This window comes from Odocoileus virginianus, chromosome 31 (assembly GCF_023699985.2).
Source record: "Odocoileus virginianus isolate 20LAN1187 ecotype Illinois chromosome 31, Ovbor_1.2, whole genome shotgun sequence".
Classification (NCBI taxonomy): domain Eukaryota; kingdom Metazoa; phylum Chordata; class Mammalia; order Artiodactyla; family Cervidae; genus Odocoileus; species Odocoileus virginianus.
Window position 1 is genome coordinate 9,157,982 of NC_069704.1, and position 17,864 is coordinate 9,175,845.

A 17,864-nucleotide genomic window follows, 5' to 3' on the forward strand; every position below is an offset into this window, starting at 1 on the left:
TTCTACACTCTCTGTACACAGATCACAAGAGGAGGACCTCTGTGCCGGGCTCCTTCTGCTAACGTTCTGTCTGTGGGTAACAACCACCGCCGTGTGTAGCTGCCGTCTGTCCTTCTCACGGCTATACTGTCGTCCTGCAGTTCTCTGTGAGAACATGCTCTGCGTTACTCACCTGTTCAGCTAGCGCTGGGTGGTTTTTGGTTTGAAGCTGTTATGAACAGTGCTGCTAAGAACATCTTTTATTTTTTTTAATATATTTTTTGATGTGGACCCTTTTTAAAGTCTTTATTGAATCTGTTACAATATTGTTTCTGTTTTGGTTTTTTTCTTTTTGAGGCATGAAGGATCTCAGCTCACCAACTAAGGATCGAACCTGCATCCCCTGCATTGGAAGGTGAAGTCTTAACCACTGGACCCTCAGGGAAGTCCCTGCTAAGAATGTCTTAATTCCCATCTTTGGGTGGACATGCGCACACAACGCACCGGGGAGGGGAACTGCTGGGTTCTGGAGCTCAGGTCTGTTGAGTGGGGAGAGGTTCCACCCCCGCCTACACCCACTGGCTGGCTGCCCACCAGCCCTGTGGGTTTAGATCTGGAGGAAAGGCAGGCAGGGCCCCTGCAAGCAGCCAAATGGAACCGTCCCCAGATGCTGAGGCTCCGTGCATCCCCAGGGCTGGGACACCGCCCCCCAGGATTCGTGCCTGTGAGTGCTCCTGAAATAACTCTCCGAAGTAGCATTTCCCAAACATCAGTTACGGCGATTGACCCCCGACCCACGCATGCGTGAGTGTGTGCTTAGTCGCTCAGTCCTGTCCGACTCTTTTGTGACCCCATAGACTGTAGCCCACCAGGTTCCTCTGTCCGTGGGATTGTCCCGGTAAGAATACTGGAGTGGGGTGCCATCTCTTCCTCCCTTCCTGACCCAGGGATTAATCTCGAGTCTCCTGCATTGACAGGTGGATTCTTCAGCACTGGAGCCAACAGGGGAAGCCCCCCAACCCATGAGGGGGAGTCAGAAGAACAGAGTGCACACATTGGGTCCCTTTTGGGGTGCATGTACATATTTTGCCAGCGAAGGGCCCCGAGAAGTCTCCAGCAAAAAAAATGTTCATCTTAGCAGAACTCAAGGTTTCCCCAGGTGATCTGGCCAGAGCACCCTTCATCGCCTGTTAACTTCCCTAGGATGACTATGCCACAGAGCACGCTTTGGGAAACGGTGCTCTGAGGCGCCTCCTGGAAGCCGCCCGGGGCCACCTTGGGGTGTAGGGTTGAGCGCTTCACCCCGGCCCTGGCTCTCCGTCCTCCCCCCACCCCGGCCCTCTCAGCCCCCACAGTTCAAGAGGAGTGCAAAATACTCACTGCCTTGGGAGGCTCCCTCCCCTGAGGTGGCTTCAGTGTCTGTAACAGAGAAGAAGGGGGTGAGCCGGCCAGACAGTGGAAGGGTCGCTGCCAAGAGGGAGAGAAGCTGAGAAGGCAGGGCCAGGAGAGCCGATCCGGTGAACCCAGGGATGCCGCTGTTCCACTCAAGATGCGGGCACAAAGCCTTCCCTGTGTTTCCTGCTGCCTGGGAGGCCTTGACCTGGTGCCGTCCATCCCTACCTGCCAGAGTCAGGCTCAGGGAGCGGCAAACACCACCCTTCCTGTCCCCGGTGTCCTCATCTCCAGCAGGCTGCTGTCCCGTGAGCAACTCACGAGGTGACACCCGAATACCTTCCGCAGGGGCCGCTGACGCCGAGCGGTACCGAAGCCCCCTGGGAGGAGGCGGGCCCATGTGGGGCTGGCAGAAGCCTGGTGGCACGTACTGTGCACTCCTCCCCACCCCATCGCCACCCCAGGGTGCTCCCCCAAGTTAAGGAGGCCTCCCCCCTTCGCCTCGGGTCCCACTTCCACTGCAAAAAGTGCTCTGAGGTCACCTTCGAGGGGTCAAGGTGGAAACAACAGGCAGGGGATGGGGAGGTAGGGACCCCTCGGCTCTGCCCCTGACACACCCACCCACCTCGGTGTGCGCGGACGTGGGTCTGGAAACAGTTGTAATATTTGTACTTCTTGCCACAGATTCCACACTCGTAGGACCCTGGAAAACAGGAAAGGAAGACACGGGTCAGGCAGCATCCAATGCGTACAACCATGAGGCCCCAGGACTCTTGGTGTGTATGTGCTCAGGGGTGTCTGACTCTTTGCAACCCCACAGACTGTAACCCACCAGGCTCCTCCATCTGTGGAATTTTCCAGGCAAGAATACTGGAGCGGGTTGCTCCTTCCTCCTCCAGGGGATCTTTCTGACCCAGGGATTGAACCTGCGTCTCTTACATCTCCTGCACTGGCAGGCAGGTTCTTCACCGCTGCGCCACCTGGAAAGCCCCAGGTAACACCAACTCTGTGCCAACAGGCCATCTTGTTCCCTACAAGCAAGAGGGCAGTAAGGACCAGCAAAGACAGCACTGAGCTGAAGGCCGGGAGGCTGGGGTCGAGTTCAGGGTTTCATCTCAACTCTCTGAGTGACCTTGGCAAGTCACTTCCCACCTCTGGGCCTCAGATTCCAAATCTGTAAGACACAGAATGTGACTTCTTAGGTTACTCAGTTATTCCTTGAAAGAGAAAAGGAGATGAATGTGAAAGAATTTCGGGGTAAGGAATAAACTGCATCCATGTAAGGAAATCATTCCTCAGCTTCAATGGAATAATTTCCAGCTACTCCTCCTCGTCAGGATGGACAGAGGTTAAGAGGACAGGCTTTGAACCAGACACATCTAGATCCCAGTCCCTGTTCTGCCGCCTACCAGCAGCACGACTTTGGTAATCTCCTTGAACACATGAAGCCTCAGTCTGCTCCACTGTAAAATGGGGCTAAAAGTACCGACCTCACAGGGGTGGCTCCACGCCCAGGTGGGCCCCCAGAAAGTGCCCAGCCCTACTATCCATGTGTCTGGCAAGGAGGGGACCCCTCTCGTCTGCTGAGGTGCCGCCTTACTCCCTCAGATGTGCAGAGATCAACCTGATGTACGTGCCTGACTCCAGCCCTCAGCCAGGCCCTTCTGGAGTGGGTAGCCATTCCCTTCTCTAGGGGATCTTCCTGACCCAAGGATCAAACCCAGGTATCTTGCATTGCAGGCAGATTCTTTGCCATAGGAGCCACTACGGAAGCCCTCTCCCAGAGGCAGGGAGACCGAAATGGCTGAGTTCCCAGTGGGCACCAAAGACTGGTCAAAGGCAGAGCCTAGTCATGCAGAGCAGGGCAAAAGCCCACAGCAGGGAAGCAAGCAGAGCCCGTCAGACTCAGCCTGGCAGAGGCCCCAGGAGTTGGAAAGCCTGCCCATCCCTCACACGGGTCTGCCTGCCTCACAAAGACCTCGGCCCAGGCTCCATCCTTCCTAACAGAACAGCCTGGGCGCCTGCACACACACACACACACAGTCCCCGGCCCCACTCCACAGTAAGGGTACCCGAATGGCTGGGGGCGGGGGGAGGGCTAGGAATCTTCCTTTCCCCAAGTATCCACAGAGGATTCTGATGCTCAGCAACTAGGTGTGGGAACCACTGGTTTAAAATCCAACAGCTCTGGGATGGAGTCTCAGCTTAACCATTTACTGGCCAGGCGTCAGTCTCCTTATCGGAAAAATGTATGGAAGATTGAATGAAGTATGCGTGGTGTTCCCACCACAAGTCCAGACAGTCAGTGAGTCGAGGTACCACCAACTTCCCCTGCCGGGGGTCTCACCCGGATGCAGGGGCCCATCTGTGTTAGTTGCTCAGTTGTGTCTGATTCTTTGCAACCCTATGGACTGTAACCCGCCAGGTTCTTCTGTCCATGGAATTCTCCAGGCAAGAATACTGGAGAGGTTTGCCATTCCCTTCTCCAGGAGATCTTCCCAGCCTGGGGATGGAACCCAGGTCTCCTGCATTGCAGGCAAACTCTTTAAGGTCTGAGCCACCACTGGGTGTGAACTCCAGGTAAGTTAAGTCAGAAGAGCACTGGGCTTGGAGCCTGATGGTGAGCTCGGCTCGGCCACTCCCTTCCTGGCTGTTTGATTGCAGGCACACTCCTTTTCCAGTTCGAGCTTCAGCTTCTTCACCTGTGAAACAAGACTATGATGCCTACGTCTCATGATCAAGGTCAGGATGAATGAGCTACAACCCATACGTCAGCAGGCCCACCAGTGGGCAGTGCCACTTGGCCCCCGTGAGTCACTCAAGGGAATGCTGTCCTCCAAACCAGCAGGGGATTTAGCAGCCTGTTATTCAACAGTTTTATATGTGTTACCCTTGTCTCACTGGGAAAAATATACACACACAGAGGGCAAAGATCAGAGTGTATATTTCCCTGTCTTTAGCCCCGTGACTGGCACACAGCAGGGGCTCAGTAAATTCACAGCGTCCTGCTGCTCTCCTCATCTGTCACCGAGTAATAAAGACCTGGACTACCTCCCCGTGCGTCCACCCGCTCCTCAACAGCTTCTGCTGATTCCCCTTGAATGATCGGGAACTTGCGGAGCATCTTCAACATGCCGGGCACCGAGGCCCCAACCATGAACAAGAAGCAATCACTGCCCTCCATCTGATGGGAAGCAGACAGGCCACCAGGCAAGGGGACCTGCAGGGTGATGATGCTATGACAGCCAAGGGCAGGGCCTGGTGGCCACAGTGTGGGACCCTGACAAGGCTGCAGCAAAGGCAGCCAGCCAGGGGACTTGAGCACATGGGAGAAGGGAAGGGCAAGTGGGAGGTGGAGGGGCCGGAGCCGCATGGAAGGCGACCGGGGAGGGGGGGTGTCTCTCCCCAAAGGACTGAGGCCACAGCCTTGCTCAGACTTGACCCACTTCTGAATGAGGTCTCTGCCCTTCTCTGCCACAAGACTTGGGCCTCAGTTTTTCCAACTGCCCTCAATGACCTGAGGTCTTTCCTCAAACTGTGCAGTAAGTGTAGGCTGATGGACAGAGTCTGCAGGCTGTCATGTTCCCAGCGCATCCACCCAGTTGGTACTGTTTATAAGCAGGTCAGTCCCACTGGCTTCTCCCCTGACCCACAGAGTGCCGAGGGTACCTGCAGCCTTGCTCACAGACCTCCATCCATTCAGAGTCACAGGGGCACAGTTCGCCAGCCTCAGGCCCTCTCCGGGCGCCAGAGCAAAACGGACCCCTTGCCCGGCACGCTGAGTCTCAAGGCTGAGAACTGTGTTGGCAGGAGGGACACCTGAGCTCAAGGCCCTGCCCGCCCCTCACTCACCCTGGGACCTCAGGCTGCAGGTCCCTGTCCGCAGAAGGGTCCAGATGGGCAGAGGGGGCTGGGGCACGGGGCCAGTGCAACAACGCCAGCGAATGTGGGTTCAAATCCCAGCTCACCACAAACCAGACGGGGCCCTGGACAAGCCCGGGAAAAACCCACACCTCAGGCTTCCTTTCTATAAAACGGACACGGTAAAATACCGCCCACCTCATTGAGGACGTGGGGGAGAAATAACATGAGCAATAACACTGAGATCACTCAGCACAGCACCCGGTACACGGCAGGCACTCAGTAAAGGAGAGCTGCCATTACTGTCAGTTTTCTCCAAAGTGCTCTTGGACCCAACTTCCTGAATGGGTTCTGGGGAGAGGGGCCCATGGTCAAGCAAGGGGGAGGCATGGCCCATCTCGGGAGACATGATGGCCAGGAGCTGTGCCGGCTGCAAGAGGACCTGCAGTAAAGGAATGCAACTGACCGTTAACCCCAGGTTTCCCAACCAACTTGACCACAGAACTCCTTTCTCTCCACGGCTCGTTTCAGAGCTGTAGTCCACAGCAAGTTCTGCCAAAATGGGCCCCCCACTCCCAACACCCAGATTCCTACACGCTCTACCAGCCCTCCAGCAGACAGCTTCCCGGGTCCCGGGCAGGCTCAGATTTGCTGACGGGGGGCACTGACAGGGTGGAGGAGGTTAGGGTCAGTCCCTGCAGATACTAACAGGCCTTGCATACTCAGGGGTCTGCAGCTGATGCCGACATTCAGCCACGCCTCCACCCTCATGCTGGCCCCATCAGGTCCTCCTGCCCCTCAACCATCACATACCAGATGCGCATCTCAACGCTTGGTCAAAAATCCAGGTCCCTGCATACCACCTCACACAGATCTGCCGTGGGGGCTGCCACTCTGAATTTCATCCGAATTATGTAAAAAATCAAAAAGAGCCCTTAACGATGGGGTGGGTTGGGACGGGCCAGGTTAAGGAGGACTCTTGAGTCTAGGGCTGGCCAGTCCCCTGAGCTCTCAGCACCTCAGTTTCCCCATCTGCACACGAGATGGATGGACAAGGTCATGGTGTCTGCTTTTTCACTAGAGTTTGTGCTGGCTAAGAGGCAGCCATGCTTCCCCAAGGGAGGCTGGGGTGTGGCAGAAGGCAGCAAGCAGCCCCAGGACCAAATGCCCCTGAAGTTTTGTGCTTCCTCTGTTCTGACTCATAACATGGATAGAACATAAAAGTATCCATCGTTGAGGTTCATTTTCAGTTCAGTTCAGTCGCTCAGTCGTGTCCGACTCTTTGTGACCCCATGGACTGCACCACGCCAGGTTTCTCTGTCCATCACCAACTCCCGGAACTTGCTCAAACTCATGTCCATTGAGTCAGTGATGCTATCCAACCATCTCATCCTCTGTCGTCCCCTTCTCCTCCCGCCTTCAATCTTTCCCAGCATCAGAGTCTCTTCCAGTGAGTCAGTTCTTCGCATCAGGTGGCCTAAGTATTGGAGCTTCAGCTTCGGCTTCAGTCCTTCCAATAAGTATTCAGGACTGATCTCCTTGAGGATGGACTGGTTGGATGTCCTTGCAGTCCAAGGGACTCTCAAGAGTCTTCTCCAACACCACAGTTTGAAAGCATCAATTCTTCGGTGATCGTGAGGTCATAACCCAATGTTTCTTGCCATAATCCTGCCAGCAAAATGACCCTCCAGGGATGATATGCCTCATGTGTGCAGTGGCCTGGTGTCCCCCTGGCCTATGGCCACCGTGTACCTGAGGCTGCTGCAATGGCAGCTGGGGGGCCCTCTCAGTTCAGGTGGTCCCCATTCCGTCATCTGACTCCCTGCCCTGCAGGCTTCCTCAGTCTACTGCATTTCCCGACTACACTCCTGTCCTCTGTCTCTCTCTACTAAGTGCCGGAGCTGCAAGTCTCCACTGTGCCTCTCCAACATCTCTGCATGGGCTGGTCTCTGACCCCCCTGCACCCCACTGCATGGGTGGGAAAGCAGCAATATACCCACACAGCCAGCTGGTGGGAACAGGGCGGGGTATGAACTCAGGGGCTTCCCACCTATCAGCTCAATCCATCCTCACAAGTCCAGCACAGAAAGGTGAGGATTATCCCCATTTTTCAGACAACGGGGCAACACATCAGGCCAGAGGTGGCCTGATCTGTCCTGCTCCGGAGCCTGTGTGTGATCACCAGAGAGTCAGTCCCAGGGAGCAAGGAGAGAAGACAGGATACCTGCTCACAGCTACCGTTTACCAAGCATACAGGCTTTTCATTTCCACCCTCCATCTTCCCAGAAGTCTTTGGGTGTTGGGACAACTCAACACCCACTTCAACCATTAACGTGAAAAGTTTTAGGGGCCAGGTGGCCCAGGGCTGGGGCCACTCAGCTAGTGGTTAGTGAGCAACTGGGCTCAAGGCTGGCCCTCAGGGATCCAGAGCCAGCCCACCATCCTCATGCCAGGTCACCTCCAGATGCCGTGGGAGCCATGAACCTCTGTTGGATATGGAGCTTCCCCAACACTGGGTAGCAGAACCCCCTACCATGTCTGGTACCACGACACGACCCCCCAGAGAGCCCGATCAAGGGCCTGAGAGTGGCTGGCAGAACACGCCAGACACAGATTCAAGTCTTTTCCTCTCCCCCGTCCTGCTGTCACCAGTAATACAAGAATCAGTAAGTACTGATGAAGAGCATCTGTCTAGCACTGTCTGTAACCACCTGGCAGAAAGCCTGGCTTAAACACCCTCCCAGAAGCACTGGACAGACCAGGTGAGGCCAGGTGAGAGTAGGTGGGTCCAGCTCCCAAAGCCATGGAGGGGAGAAGCAGGAGGCCGAGGTAAAGGAGGAAAGTGGGCAGCAATCCTCAACTCTATGCCTTGCACCCGTCAAGCTCCTGATCAGTTCCAATGCCTTGCAGGATACACAAGATGCAACAAGGCAGAAATCCAGTGCAGCTGAAGGAAAGAAGAAACACACAAGGCGGGCAGACAGGGATACAGCTCCTTACAACAGGCAATCCTGTATTTAGCTCAAGGCAACTCGGGAGCTCACGTGCTAAGCGAGCATCCTGCCCACTCGGTTCTAAAATGCCCCAGAGCTGGGCCCACAGCCTGCTGGGGGACAGGAACCCTGGAGAGGTAAGCTGGTAAAAGGACAAGTAGGTTTCCTGAGGTTCTCTGGTCTTGGACTTAACAAATGTCCTCGGGCCAAGGTCTTCTATGTAGAGTACAAATCCCCTGGGGGTGCTGGAACACAGGGAATTTTAAGAGAATCAATTCCAAATTATCAATTGCCCAATGCATTTCTTCTTAAAACCAGCGGGCCAGAGAACACAGCAGGCAGGGAGGCCGTGCTCAACTGGTTCTCCTCACCGCCACCCACTTCCACACGGCGAACACAATGGTCTTTTCACCCACCCCTAATTCCCCTACAGTGGCATACAAGAGGGATGGACATCTAAGAGCTCCAAGCAAAGGCTTGGAGTCCAGCTGTGCTGGACTTAGAATGCAGGTGCATCGAATGACTGGGAACAATTCCTTCTATAAATTGAGTGATTTCTAATTCTTTGCTTTCCACAAAACTGAAGAAGGATCTAATGGAGTTGTCAGTGAAGAGACCATTAAAAATAATGTCTGATGATAGACCCGTGTGATTTTTGGCATATAACTTGGAAGGAGTTCAAGGAATTGAGTGACACTGCTGAAACAAGATTCCATCCTATCCCTGGCTCTTTATTTATATGATCAAGCCTTCCAAGCACTTACACTTAAGAAAATGGAAAAAAAGGAATTAAATTAATGCTGAATCTTGTCTCACTCGACAATAAGAAATATTAATTCACAGAAACATGAGCCAATGGAAGAAGAAATAAAGCCCCATCCATTTCATTAAGAGGTGCATTTTCCATAATGTTTTACTTTTACGTTTGCTATTTATCTAAATTTGCTTTTGACAAATTGTATGCTAATAACAACTCGATCAGGGGAAAAAATGTTTTAAGACGTAGAGCTTTATGATCCCAACAAATTTTTTAGAAATTTCTATTTCAATTTACGTACATCTTGTTGTGGGAGATGAGTGTGAAACAGTGATCAATAAAAGACTCTCAAGCATAAAAAATATATTACAGTAGGTTAAAATCCTGTGAGAGAAGCAGACTGGAAATATGAGTTCAAGGAGAAAAAGGAAAGATGTAAAATTTCTGACTGTTAAAGATGAGCCTGTTCATTATGTTCTTTTTTTTAAATGGATGATGGTGGATATCAGAAACGGTGGAGTTTGGAGTCCCCTGGATACATTTAAAAGAGTAGTTCACAGTTTTATTTCCAAAATGCCACATTTTAAAAACACAGTACTCCAGAAATTCTGTCCTTTGCAATTATTTAAACTTTGGATAGAAATGTTAGATGTCAACTCAAAAATGTGAAAGAGAGTACGATTCCTCAAAATTCTTTTAGGAGATACTGAAGGAAAGAAGTCTGAAGCCATCAGCCTTTCTGCTTCCAGAGGCAGCCCTGTACATGTCAACATCCACGGCTTTGGCTAGCACCACTGGCCTCTGTTTTGCATTTTTCGTGTGCCAAGTTGCTTCAGTCATGTTGTGTCCAACTCTTTGTGACCCGATGGACTGCAGCCCGCCAGCTCCTCTGTCTCCAGAATACTGGAGTGGGTTGCCATGCCTTCTTCCAGGGGATCTTCCTGACCCAGGGATCAAACCCGCAACTCTTACATCCACCTGCATTGGCAGATGGGTTCTTTACCACTAGTGCCAGCTGGGAAGCCCCACTTTGCATTTTTTTGTCCCCCCTTACAAACACTTTCACACCAATCACTTCACTCTGACCTCAACAATCCTACTAGAAAGACAGGTAGATTTTATTATACCCACTGATCAGTGAAGACCTTATGGCTTAGAGGGGTTAAGGGGCCCTCACAGAGCCCCACAAAGGGCAGACCCCAGGTCTCTTGGCTTACAGGCCAGGGGTCCTTTGCCATGGAGACCCTGCAATCAGGACCCCCCAACCCACCTTGGACCACCTGATGAAGAGTCAGCAGCAGGGATAAGATATTCCTGGGAAGGAGGCCAGAACCCTTCCTTTCTGAGTGGCTGCAGCAAAGAGCCGAGGGTTGGTTCTGGCAGGCTCAAGCCCAAAGCACTGCCAACACCAACTGCAACAGGAAACTAACTATCAGCTGGCACTATGAAGCAGGACCTTCACTGCTCAGCTTCACAACAGACCGAAACCCACGTGGCTCTGTCTGAATGGCTGTCTGCTCTTCCGCGGCTCCTTCCAGAGCTGTGGCCAAGCCCCCACCTCCCTTTTCCCCTCCTCTCCTCCCCAGGCAGCCCTGTGTGTGTGTGAAAGCACCCCCAGCCCTCCTGCTCAAAGCTCGCTGCCTAGAAACAGCCTTGTAGGATCCAGGCTCCCAGCTGACTGACTCTCCCTCCTATACCAGATCTAGGGACCCCCTTCTGTTCACCCATCTCCAGGACAGGAACTCCCTCCCTCACAGGCCTGTCTTCAGTTACCAAACACTTTCTGTAATCACAGAGCCCTCCCTCATACTGATTTGCAATCACCTCCTGGTGATTTTCCTGCACTGGGGTTGGGGCTACTTGCAGTGTGTCTGCTCAGTCCCCTCCCATCAAAATGCTCTAAGTTGTGAACACTTCTATTCCATCATCTCTTCTGCACCATTCCTCCATGGGCTGCATGCTTTTTTTGCTGTAAACCCAGCCTGTCTTGTCTTCATCACCTAGGACAAGGATGGCAGCAAGCAGGTGTCCATTTCAGATTTTTCAATTCTCGCTGACTGGCCGTGACTTCTTGCTGTACTATGATGAGAAGGATTCTGAGATACACTGTTGGGACAGGTGCAGCCAAGAGTGAGGGATGCCTTTCACTTTTGGTTTTACCCAACAAAGCTGTCACGGTCAGTATTATCTCTGCTCTTCTTGCTAAAACAGAAACTGGATATGTTGCTCCCAAGCTCCATGCTGATTTCAATGGCAGTGACATTCTTTCAAGAGTGAGAAGTACCCTTTTCGGTACAAAGAATTTCTGAGCAGCAGGGAACGAGCAGAGACTACTTGCAAGCCTGGCAGCCAGCCTCCTGGGCACTGATGCCCCTCCCCATGCTCCTCGCCTGAGAAGCTGCCAAATGCCATCCATGTGTCCATGACCCAGGCTCCTCCACGGGAAGTGCCTCGGATACTGTCTGTGTCACGGGGAACACTGTTTACCTGATGGCTGTTAAAGGGCCAGTGAGGACCTGGGGGTGGGGGCCAGGGGGATGGAGCTCAGAGAGCAGGCAAACGGGAGGTTCCCTCATGAGACAGCACTGGCTGATCGAATAGGAACGTTCTTCTGTTCAGTGACAGAGCTGGCTGGAGCCCTCTGCGCCCCTGCCAAGCATCTCGGGAACATGTTAACTCCACAGTGCCCAGTCACACGGCAGCACAAGCTCATTCAGAGAGTAACTCTAACCAGCATTCTGCCCTGGCCGCAGCCCAGGCAATGCCTTCCCTCCTTGTTTCGCTTCTAAGAGCAGGTGGGACGGGGTGTTATGAAGTGGAGTTGCCAAGTCTCTTCCATCTCCCAGGGCTTTGCTTGCCCCTCTATAAAATGAGGGCACCGGCTGCCAAATCTGTAGCACGTGGGGCTTCATTGCCCACTTCCACATCCATGGCAGACATCAATAATCAACCATGCCACCTTTCAGAACCTTCAACACGGAACTCCCAATAGCCAGCAGCGACTGCTTGGACTTGGCCCATAAGCTTGGACTTGGCCCATAAGATGATGTCTACTTGCCATTCTGAGAAGGGATGAGTTCATAAGGTTCCATTCTAACATTAATTTTTTTTTTAATTGCCTTTCTTTCCTGCTACTAAAAGGCCAAGCCAGATTCCTTCGAGCCTGACCCTTGGCAGAAACTACACCCGCAAGGCAAAGGTCAGCCTCGATAGGTGTGAGCTAGCCGTCACCACCAGCAGGAAGCACCCGGCTCCGGCTTTGGTACCAGCTCCAAAATGGCAGCTCCACAGCGAACCATGGCTTTTAAAACTTTTCCACAAGGGTCTTCAAAAGCAGTTTACTCAGAAATTTCACAACATCCTGAAAGTCCCTGGATTCTGGAGGGGCAGCAGGGAGCAGTACTAGAAGGAGCTCAGGTGAGAAAATCAAGAACCAACCAGAAGCCATGTCTTCTGACACCTCATCCAGGGCCGACTTTCTTCCCCATCCTATTTCTTCTCTACAGCACACTGGCTTATTTCTCAGACTCGGGGGAAAAAAGCAGAAACTATTACTCCTCTTTCCTTTTGAAGGGGTACTTTATACTATCCACACTAGGATTACTGCGAACGATGGTGAATGATTTGCTAAGCACAATGTTGAGTACTTTACACACATGATCACGGTGCATCCTCACATGAATTTGCAATTGTGAGAACGAAGGCACAGACAGGTCAAGCAGTCTGCCCAAGCTGTAATAGACGCTAAGTCAGGGAACCTGCGCTCCCAGGCTGAGGAGCCGAGGTTTTCCGCGCACAACACCGTTCCCCATCCCCTGCCCCTGTGTGTGGTTTCCACACCCATGGGGTGTGGGGATGGGAACCCGTGGGGCTCCCAGGACAGGGAGCATGCCTGCTTTAACAGAAGAGGAGACCAAGGCATAACAAGGGCAAGGACCCTGCTGCTGAGAAGCAGCTGAGCTGGAACCTGGCATCCGTGGCTGGCACGGGGCCCTGGGGCCTCTCACAGTGCAGGCAGCTGGCCCAGGGAGGAGTCCCCAGCATTTCCTTAGCATGGCTGCTCCAAGCTTCCCTCCGCTTGAAGCTGACCCCATCTCAAGATTGATTCAACTGCCCTTCACTGGACACCTCCTGGTGAAGGGCATACATAGCTCTTAAATGAGCTTAAAACAATGAGTCTTAAAACACCGGCTGCCCCGCAAAAGTGAGCCTGGGCAGGTCCTCTCCTTGATTAACTAACACCTCCCTTATAGGCTAACACAGTCCTTGGCCGTGGGGTGTGAACCCGGGTGGAGGGAGGTAAGACACAAGCCCTGCAGAAGACTCGACACTGGGCTAGGTCACTCATGCTCTTCAGCAAGTTATTTCTGGTTCATTCCTCTTCTGTCTCGGGGGAGGACGGCACTTTCCAGCCTCCCTGGGGATGCATGTAGTCCCCTGACTAACCTGGACGATGCCAGAAGCAGGCTGCCAGCAGGACACTGGAGCGACCCGGGTGGGGCGATGGAGGCCACAACAGGGGGGAAAGGGAGCTCGAGGCTGATCGTCAGTGGTCAGGGAAAAAAGGCAACAGGACTTTAGTCTAAACTCGGGGAAAGAGCCAGGGGAGCCTCCCCCCACCAGGCCCTGCCTGCCTCTCACGGGACGGGAGCCTGGAAGTCAGGAGGAGGTGGGCAGAGCTGCCCCAGGAGGGACAGGCAGGTGGCCTCCCGAGCACACGAATGTGGAGGACAGCAAGGATGCAAATGGAGGTTTGGGAACCGACCAGGCAAGGCCTCTGTGCCAGGATGGAGCACGTGGACTATAATATTTTACAGGCCGGGGCTGCAAAACTGGTGGCCCGTGGAACGATTCTGACCACAGATATGTTTCCTTTGGCAGATTTTAAAAGTCAAATTAGTCACCAATGTTTAAAGCCAGAAGAATTTACCTTAAAATTCTCATTTCTGGCACGTGCTGTGTCCAGAGATCTAGCCACACTGAGCCCATCTTTGCAGTTAGTTAACCGTAACTCTCCAGCTGGACCCGAGCCCCACCACCTGCCTGTCTGGCTCATCTCCACAATGCTAAATAAACGTATCTGTTGGGCCTTGTGGGCATCTGCGTTTGCAAACCTGGCAGGACTGCAGGCAGCCTTGGTGGGATATCCCCTGGCTCACGCTGAGAAGCGGGGAGAGATGGTTTCTAAGAAGCTCATTTCTCTGAGCGCCTCTGAGCCCGGCCCAGACCACAAAGAGGCAGAAGAAAGTGCCAGACTACGACTCATCCGATCCTGATCAGACAACTAATCTGAACAGGACCCACACTGAAAGTCGCCCCTGGGGAAACCCAGTAGGAAGAAATGCAGATGGGCATTTAGGACACTGAGTGATGTGGGCTATGCTAGACGCACAGTGGGAGGGATTCCACCAAGCCTGTAGAAAGTTCCAGGCATCTGACTTGAGCAAAATCTTAAAGGACAAGTAGGCTTTTGCTATGTCAAGTGGGAAGACAAGCGCTCCAGAGCAGAGCTGAGCAGATAAAGGCTAGTGTCAGGAGCCAAGGCCCCTCCCTGAGGGCAGAGGGGAGCCACAGAAGGCCCCTTAGGCCAGGGAGGGGCAGGGATCCCAGGCCTGTCTCCCCCAGCACTCAGCTGCACGGTCCACCCTGGCCCCGGCCCGACCCTGCAGACAGGTGCTCACCCAAGGTCTGCTGGTTGCGGACGCCACCGATCACCACACAGATCTCGGCGGGCACGTCGCCGGTGGTCCCATCCTTGCTGACCGCCTTCTTCTCCTCCTTGGCCTCGCCCTGCCAGATCACCTCCTGGATGTAGTCGTCCGGCAGCTCTGTCTTGACCTTCACCTCCGTCATCGTTCCCTGCTCAGCGCTGAGCGAGGCCTCAGCTGGCGCGGGCTCTGGCCCCTCCAGCTTGGTGCTTTTCTGGCTGCGCTTCAAGCGCTCCCTGGCAAAGAAGAGAGTCTGCTCAGAGTGGACCCCAGCACCACCCCAGGCCTACCTGGAAGCCCCCCCACCCCAGTCCAGGAGGTCGCAAAATGTTCAGCTGCAGACCCACCTCTCATGTAACCATTGCCTTAAAAAGCGCATGCCACTCAGCTGCTCCTGAGGATCCTCTAGGGAACCCTGGGGGCTTCGAGGAACACAGTTTGAAAATCACTGGGCTGGGATGGCTCCAATTCCACCCATCTTGCTGATGGAGAAGCTGAGGTCTAAACACGACCAGTCATTCTTATAACTGGAGCTACATGAGACCTGCAAGGAAAGCTCTGGCTGGGAGAACTCAGCTCTTCTCAAGCTTCCATGCGCCCATGAATCAGCTGGGAATCTTGGTAAGACGCAGATTTGGTTCAGCAGGCCTGGGGTCTGGCCTAAGGGTGCATTTCTAACAAGCCAGGGGGGCAGGTGCTACACTTGGAGCGGTAGGGGTCTCAGCGGCTTGATGTGTGCAGAGTGGGGTCTGCCCCTCCCTTTGCAGGAGGGCTGCAAAGTTCCTCCTGCTTTATAGACAGGAACTTTCCCTTCCCAAAAGGCAGGGAAGCCATGGAACCAATCTGGGCCCCCACCTCTGGCCTCTAGGTGGCTCTTCAAATAAGAGAAACCATGCCCAGCTCAATACTGAGGTGGGCACTGAGGTCTCGCACAGAGCTGTGACCTGCCCAGGGCCACACGCAAGACTGGGGGCCAGTCAAGGCATGAAGCCAAGTCCCCACCATCCACTGGAACCACTCTCCTTTCAAGGAGACTCTGTGTTATCACAAGTGCCCCTCGTCCTTCTGGCATGGGTTGGAAAAGCCAAGGTGGGCACAAGCTGGGGAATCTGATCATGTTCCAGGCCTGGGATGCTGCCTTGGCCAGGTCCAGCCCTCTCCACTGCTCCAGAAAGGCAGCTGCACCGTGAACGTCAAGGCCCAGACTGAGGCAGGCTGAGTCAGGGCTGGTTAGCATACCCACTGGAGCTTAGCGGAGGTGTCTGGGCTGGGAGGCAGGACCTGGGGTCTCATCCTGGATTGACAGGAGGCTTGCTGTGTGACTCTAGACAAGACCCTTCCCTCTCTGGGCTTCCAGCTCCATCTACCCCAAGAGCATGGATTTTATCATGGCCACTGTCCCTCCCAGCTCTCAGCTTTCTCCCAGGTTGGGGAACTGAGCAGACAGAGAAGGAAGGCCCTAGCTGATGAGGAGGGGGCACATGAAGGCCACGGGGAGGTGCTGTGGACGGCACTGCACCCCCCACCCCCACTTCATATGGTGAAGTCCTAATCATCAATGAGACTGTATCTGGAGATAAGGTCTCTACCAATACCTGGAGAAGGAAATGGCAACCCACTCCAGTACTCTTGCCTGGAAAATTCCAAGGACGGAGGAGCCTGGTAGGCTACAGTCCATGGGGTCGCAAAGAGTCGGACACGACTGAGCGACTTCATTAATTCATTAAGGTTAAATAAGATCAGAACAGTGGGGCCCTTATCTGATAGGACTGTGGCCTTTGAAGAAGGAGAAAGATCTTTCCCACTCCTTCCCTACCAGGTAAGGATGCAGAGAGGAGGCTGTCTGGAAACCAAGAAGACCAGAGGCGGCCTGACAGTCTGGCGGGAAAAGGATGCAAGGAACTGAATTTGGATCATCCCAGGGCCCATCTCAAAACTGCCATTCTCAAGTTGTGCGTTCCTGCAAAAGTGACTTCACTCCCCGAGCCTCAGTCTTCACACCCATACAACGGGGATAAACACAGCACCTACTCCACAGGGCTGTGATGCAGACACAAAAGCCAGCGTCTGCAAGGGACCTAGAAGAGTGGCCCCCGTGGAGATGTCCTAAGGGTACCTGCCATCTACAGGATGGTGGGAGGGGAAGGAAGCGTGCAGAGGCCACTGGAGAAGGGTGGCATTGATTTCAGTGCAGGGTCTGTAGACGTAAACCAGTGGGGTTTAAACCCCAGTACTGCCATCCCAGCTTGGACCCCTGCATGGGCCCTGACCTTCTCTAAGCCTGTTTCTGCCCAGGGAGGCAGGGAGCCTTGCACCTACTCAAAAGGCCTCGTGAGGATCAATTGTAAAAAATGTAGAGCCAGAACACAGTCTAGAGTGACTAAGAGAAACTTCTGATGGAAGTTGCTGAAACCCCTATTCCTGCCCTAAGACTAGTAGGAGATACTATTGGCCAATCCTGCCCACCCTGAGGCTCACGGGGCACAGAGATGGGACTCAGGGACTCTGTCTGATTCTCTGGGCCACTCTGGCAAGAACACAGCCCACAGGTCCTGGGGCAGCTGTGCAGGCAGGCCGCTGAGGACCCTCCCTGGCTGGCCCCAACCTTGCCTGGAGAAGGGGCTCAGCCTCAAGCTCAGGGCAGACATGCTTCCCAGGGCCGGAGAAGAGATCATCAGGGTGGAGGGGTCCTACCTGTCAGTGGTCCCTGCAGCTGATGTCACAGGGCAGGAAGGACAGACCCCTGTCCAGAACACCCTCACCCTGGGGTCTGAGACTATCCTAGCTAAGCAGACTCAGGGTCCCGTCCTGCCCTCGAGGACCTCAATAGCATGTGCCGTCCTGGTGGGAGGGAGGGCTGTTGAGAATCTGACAGGTTGGGCTGTTGCGAGTCTGACAGGTTGGCTGTCCATAGACCCTGCAACCTCCGGCCAGACACTCCCCTCTCCAAGGCTCAGTATCCTTGTCTGTTAAAGGGGGACCATCATGAACCTTGCCAGCATAGGGCAGGAGGTGAGCCAGGGAGCAGCACAGAATGGATGTGCAAGGATGGCAGCTGCCATTATGATGACACTGGTCCACGATGACACCCCTGCCTCCAGGAAGCCTTCCCTGATTGCTCAGGATGGAGTCAGCCCCCATCTCTGAATGCACCCACCCCCCGTCTGCCTGGCA

At 53.9% G+C, this 17,864-nt stretch overlaps 1 protein-coding gene across 12 annotated transcripts in view; it reads right to left on the reverse strand.

Moving 5' to 3' along the window:
- The window catches only part of ZNF618 (zinc finger protein 618), a 198,658-nt gene that overhangs the window by 55,874 nt on the left and 124,920 nt on the right, over nt 1–17,864 (reverse strand). For all 12 annotated transcript variants that reach the window (XM_070459252.1, XM_070459249.1, XM_070459254.1 and 9 more), the window contains exons 3-5: nt 14,664–14,926; nt 1,997–2,074; nt 1,360–1,398 (exon numbers count right to left, since the gene is read on the reverse strand). In XM_070459252.1, the coding sequence (XP_070315353.1) occupies nt 1,360–1,398; nt 1,997–2,074; nt 14,664–14,926 (380 nt within the window). The remainder of the gene's footprint in view (nt 1–1,359; nt 1,399–1,996; nt 2,075–14,663; nt 14,927–17,864) is intronic.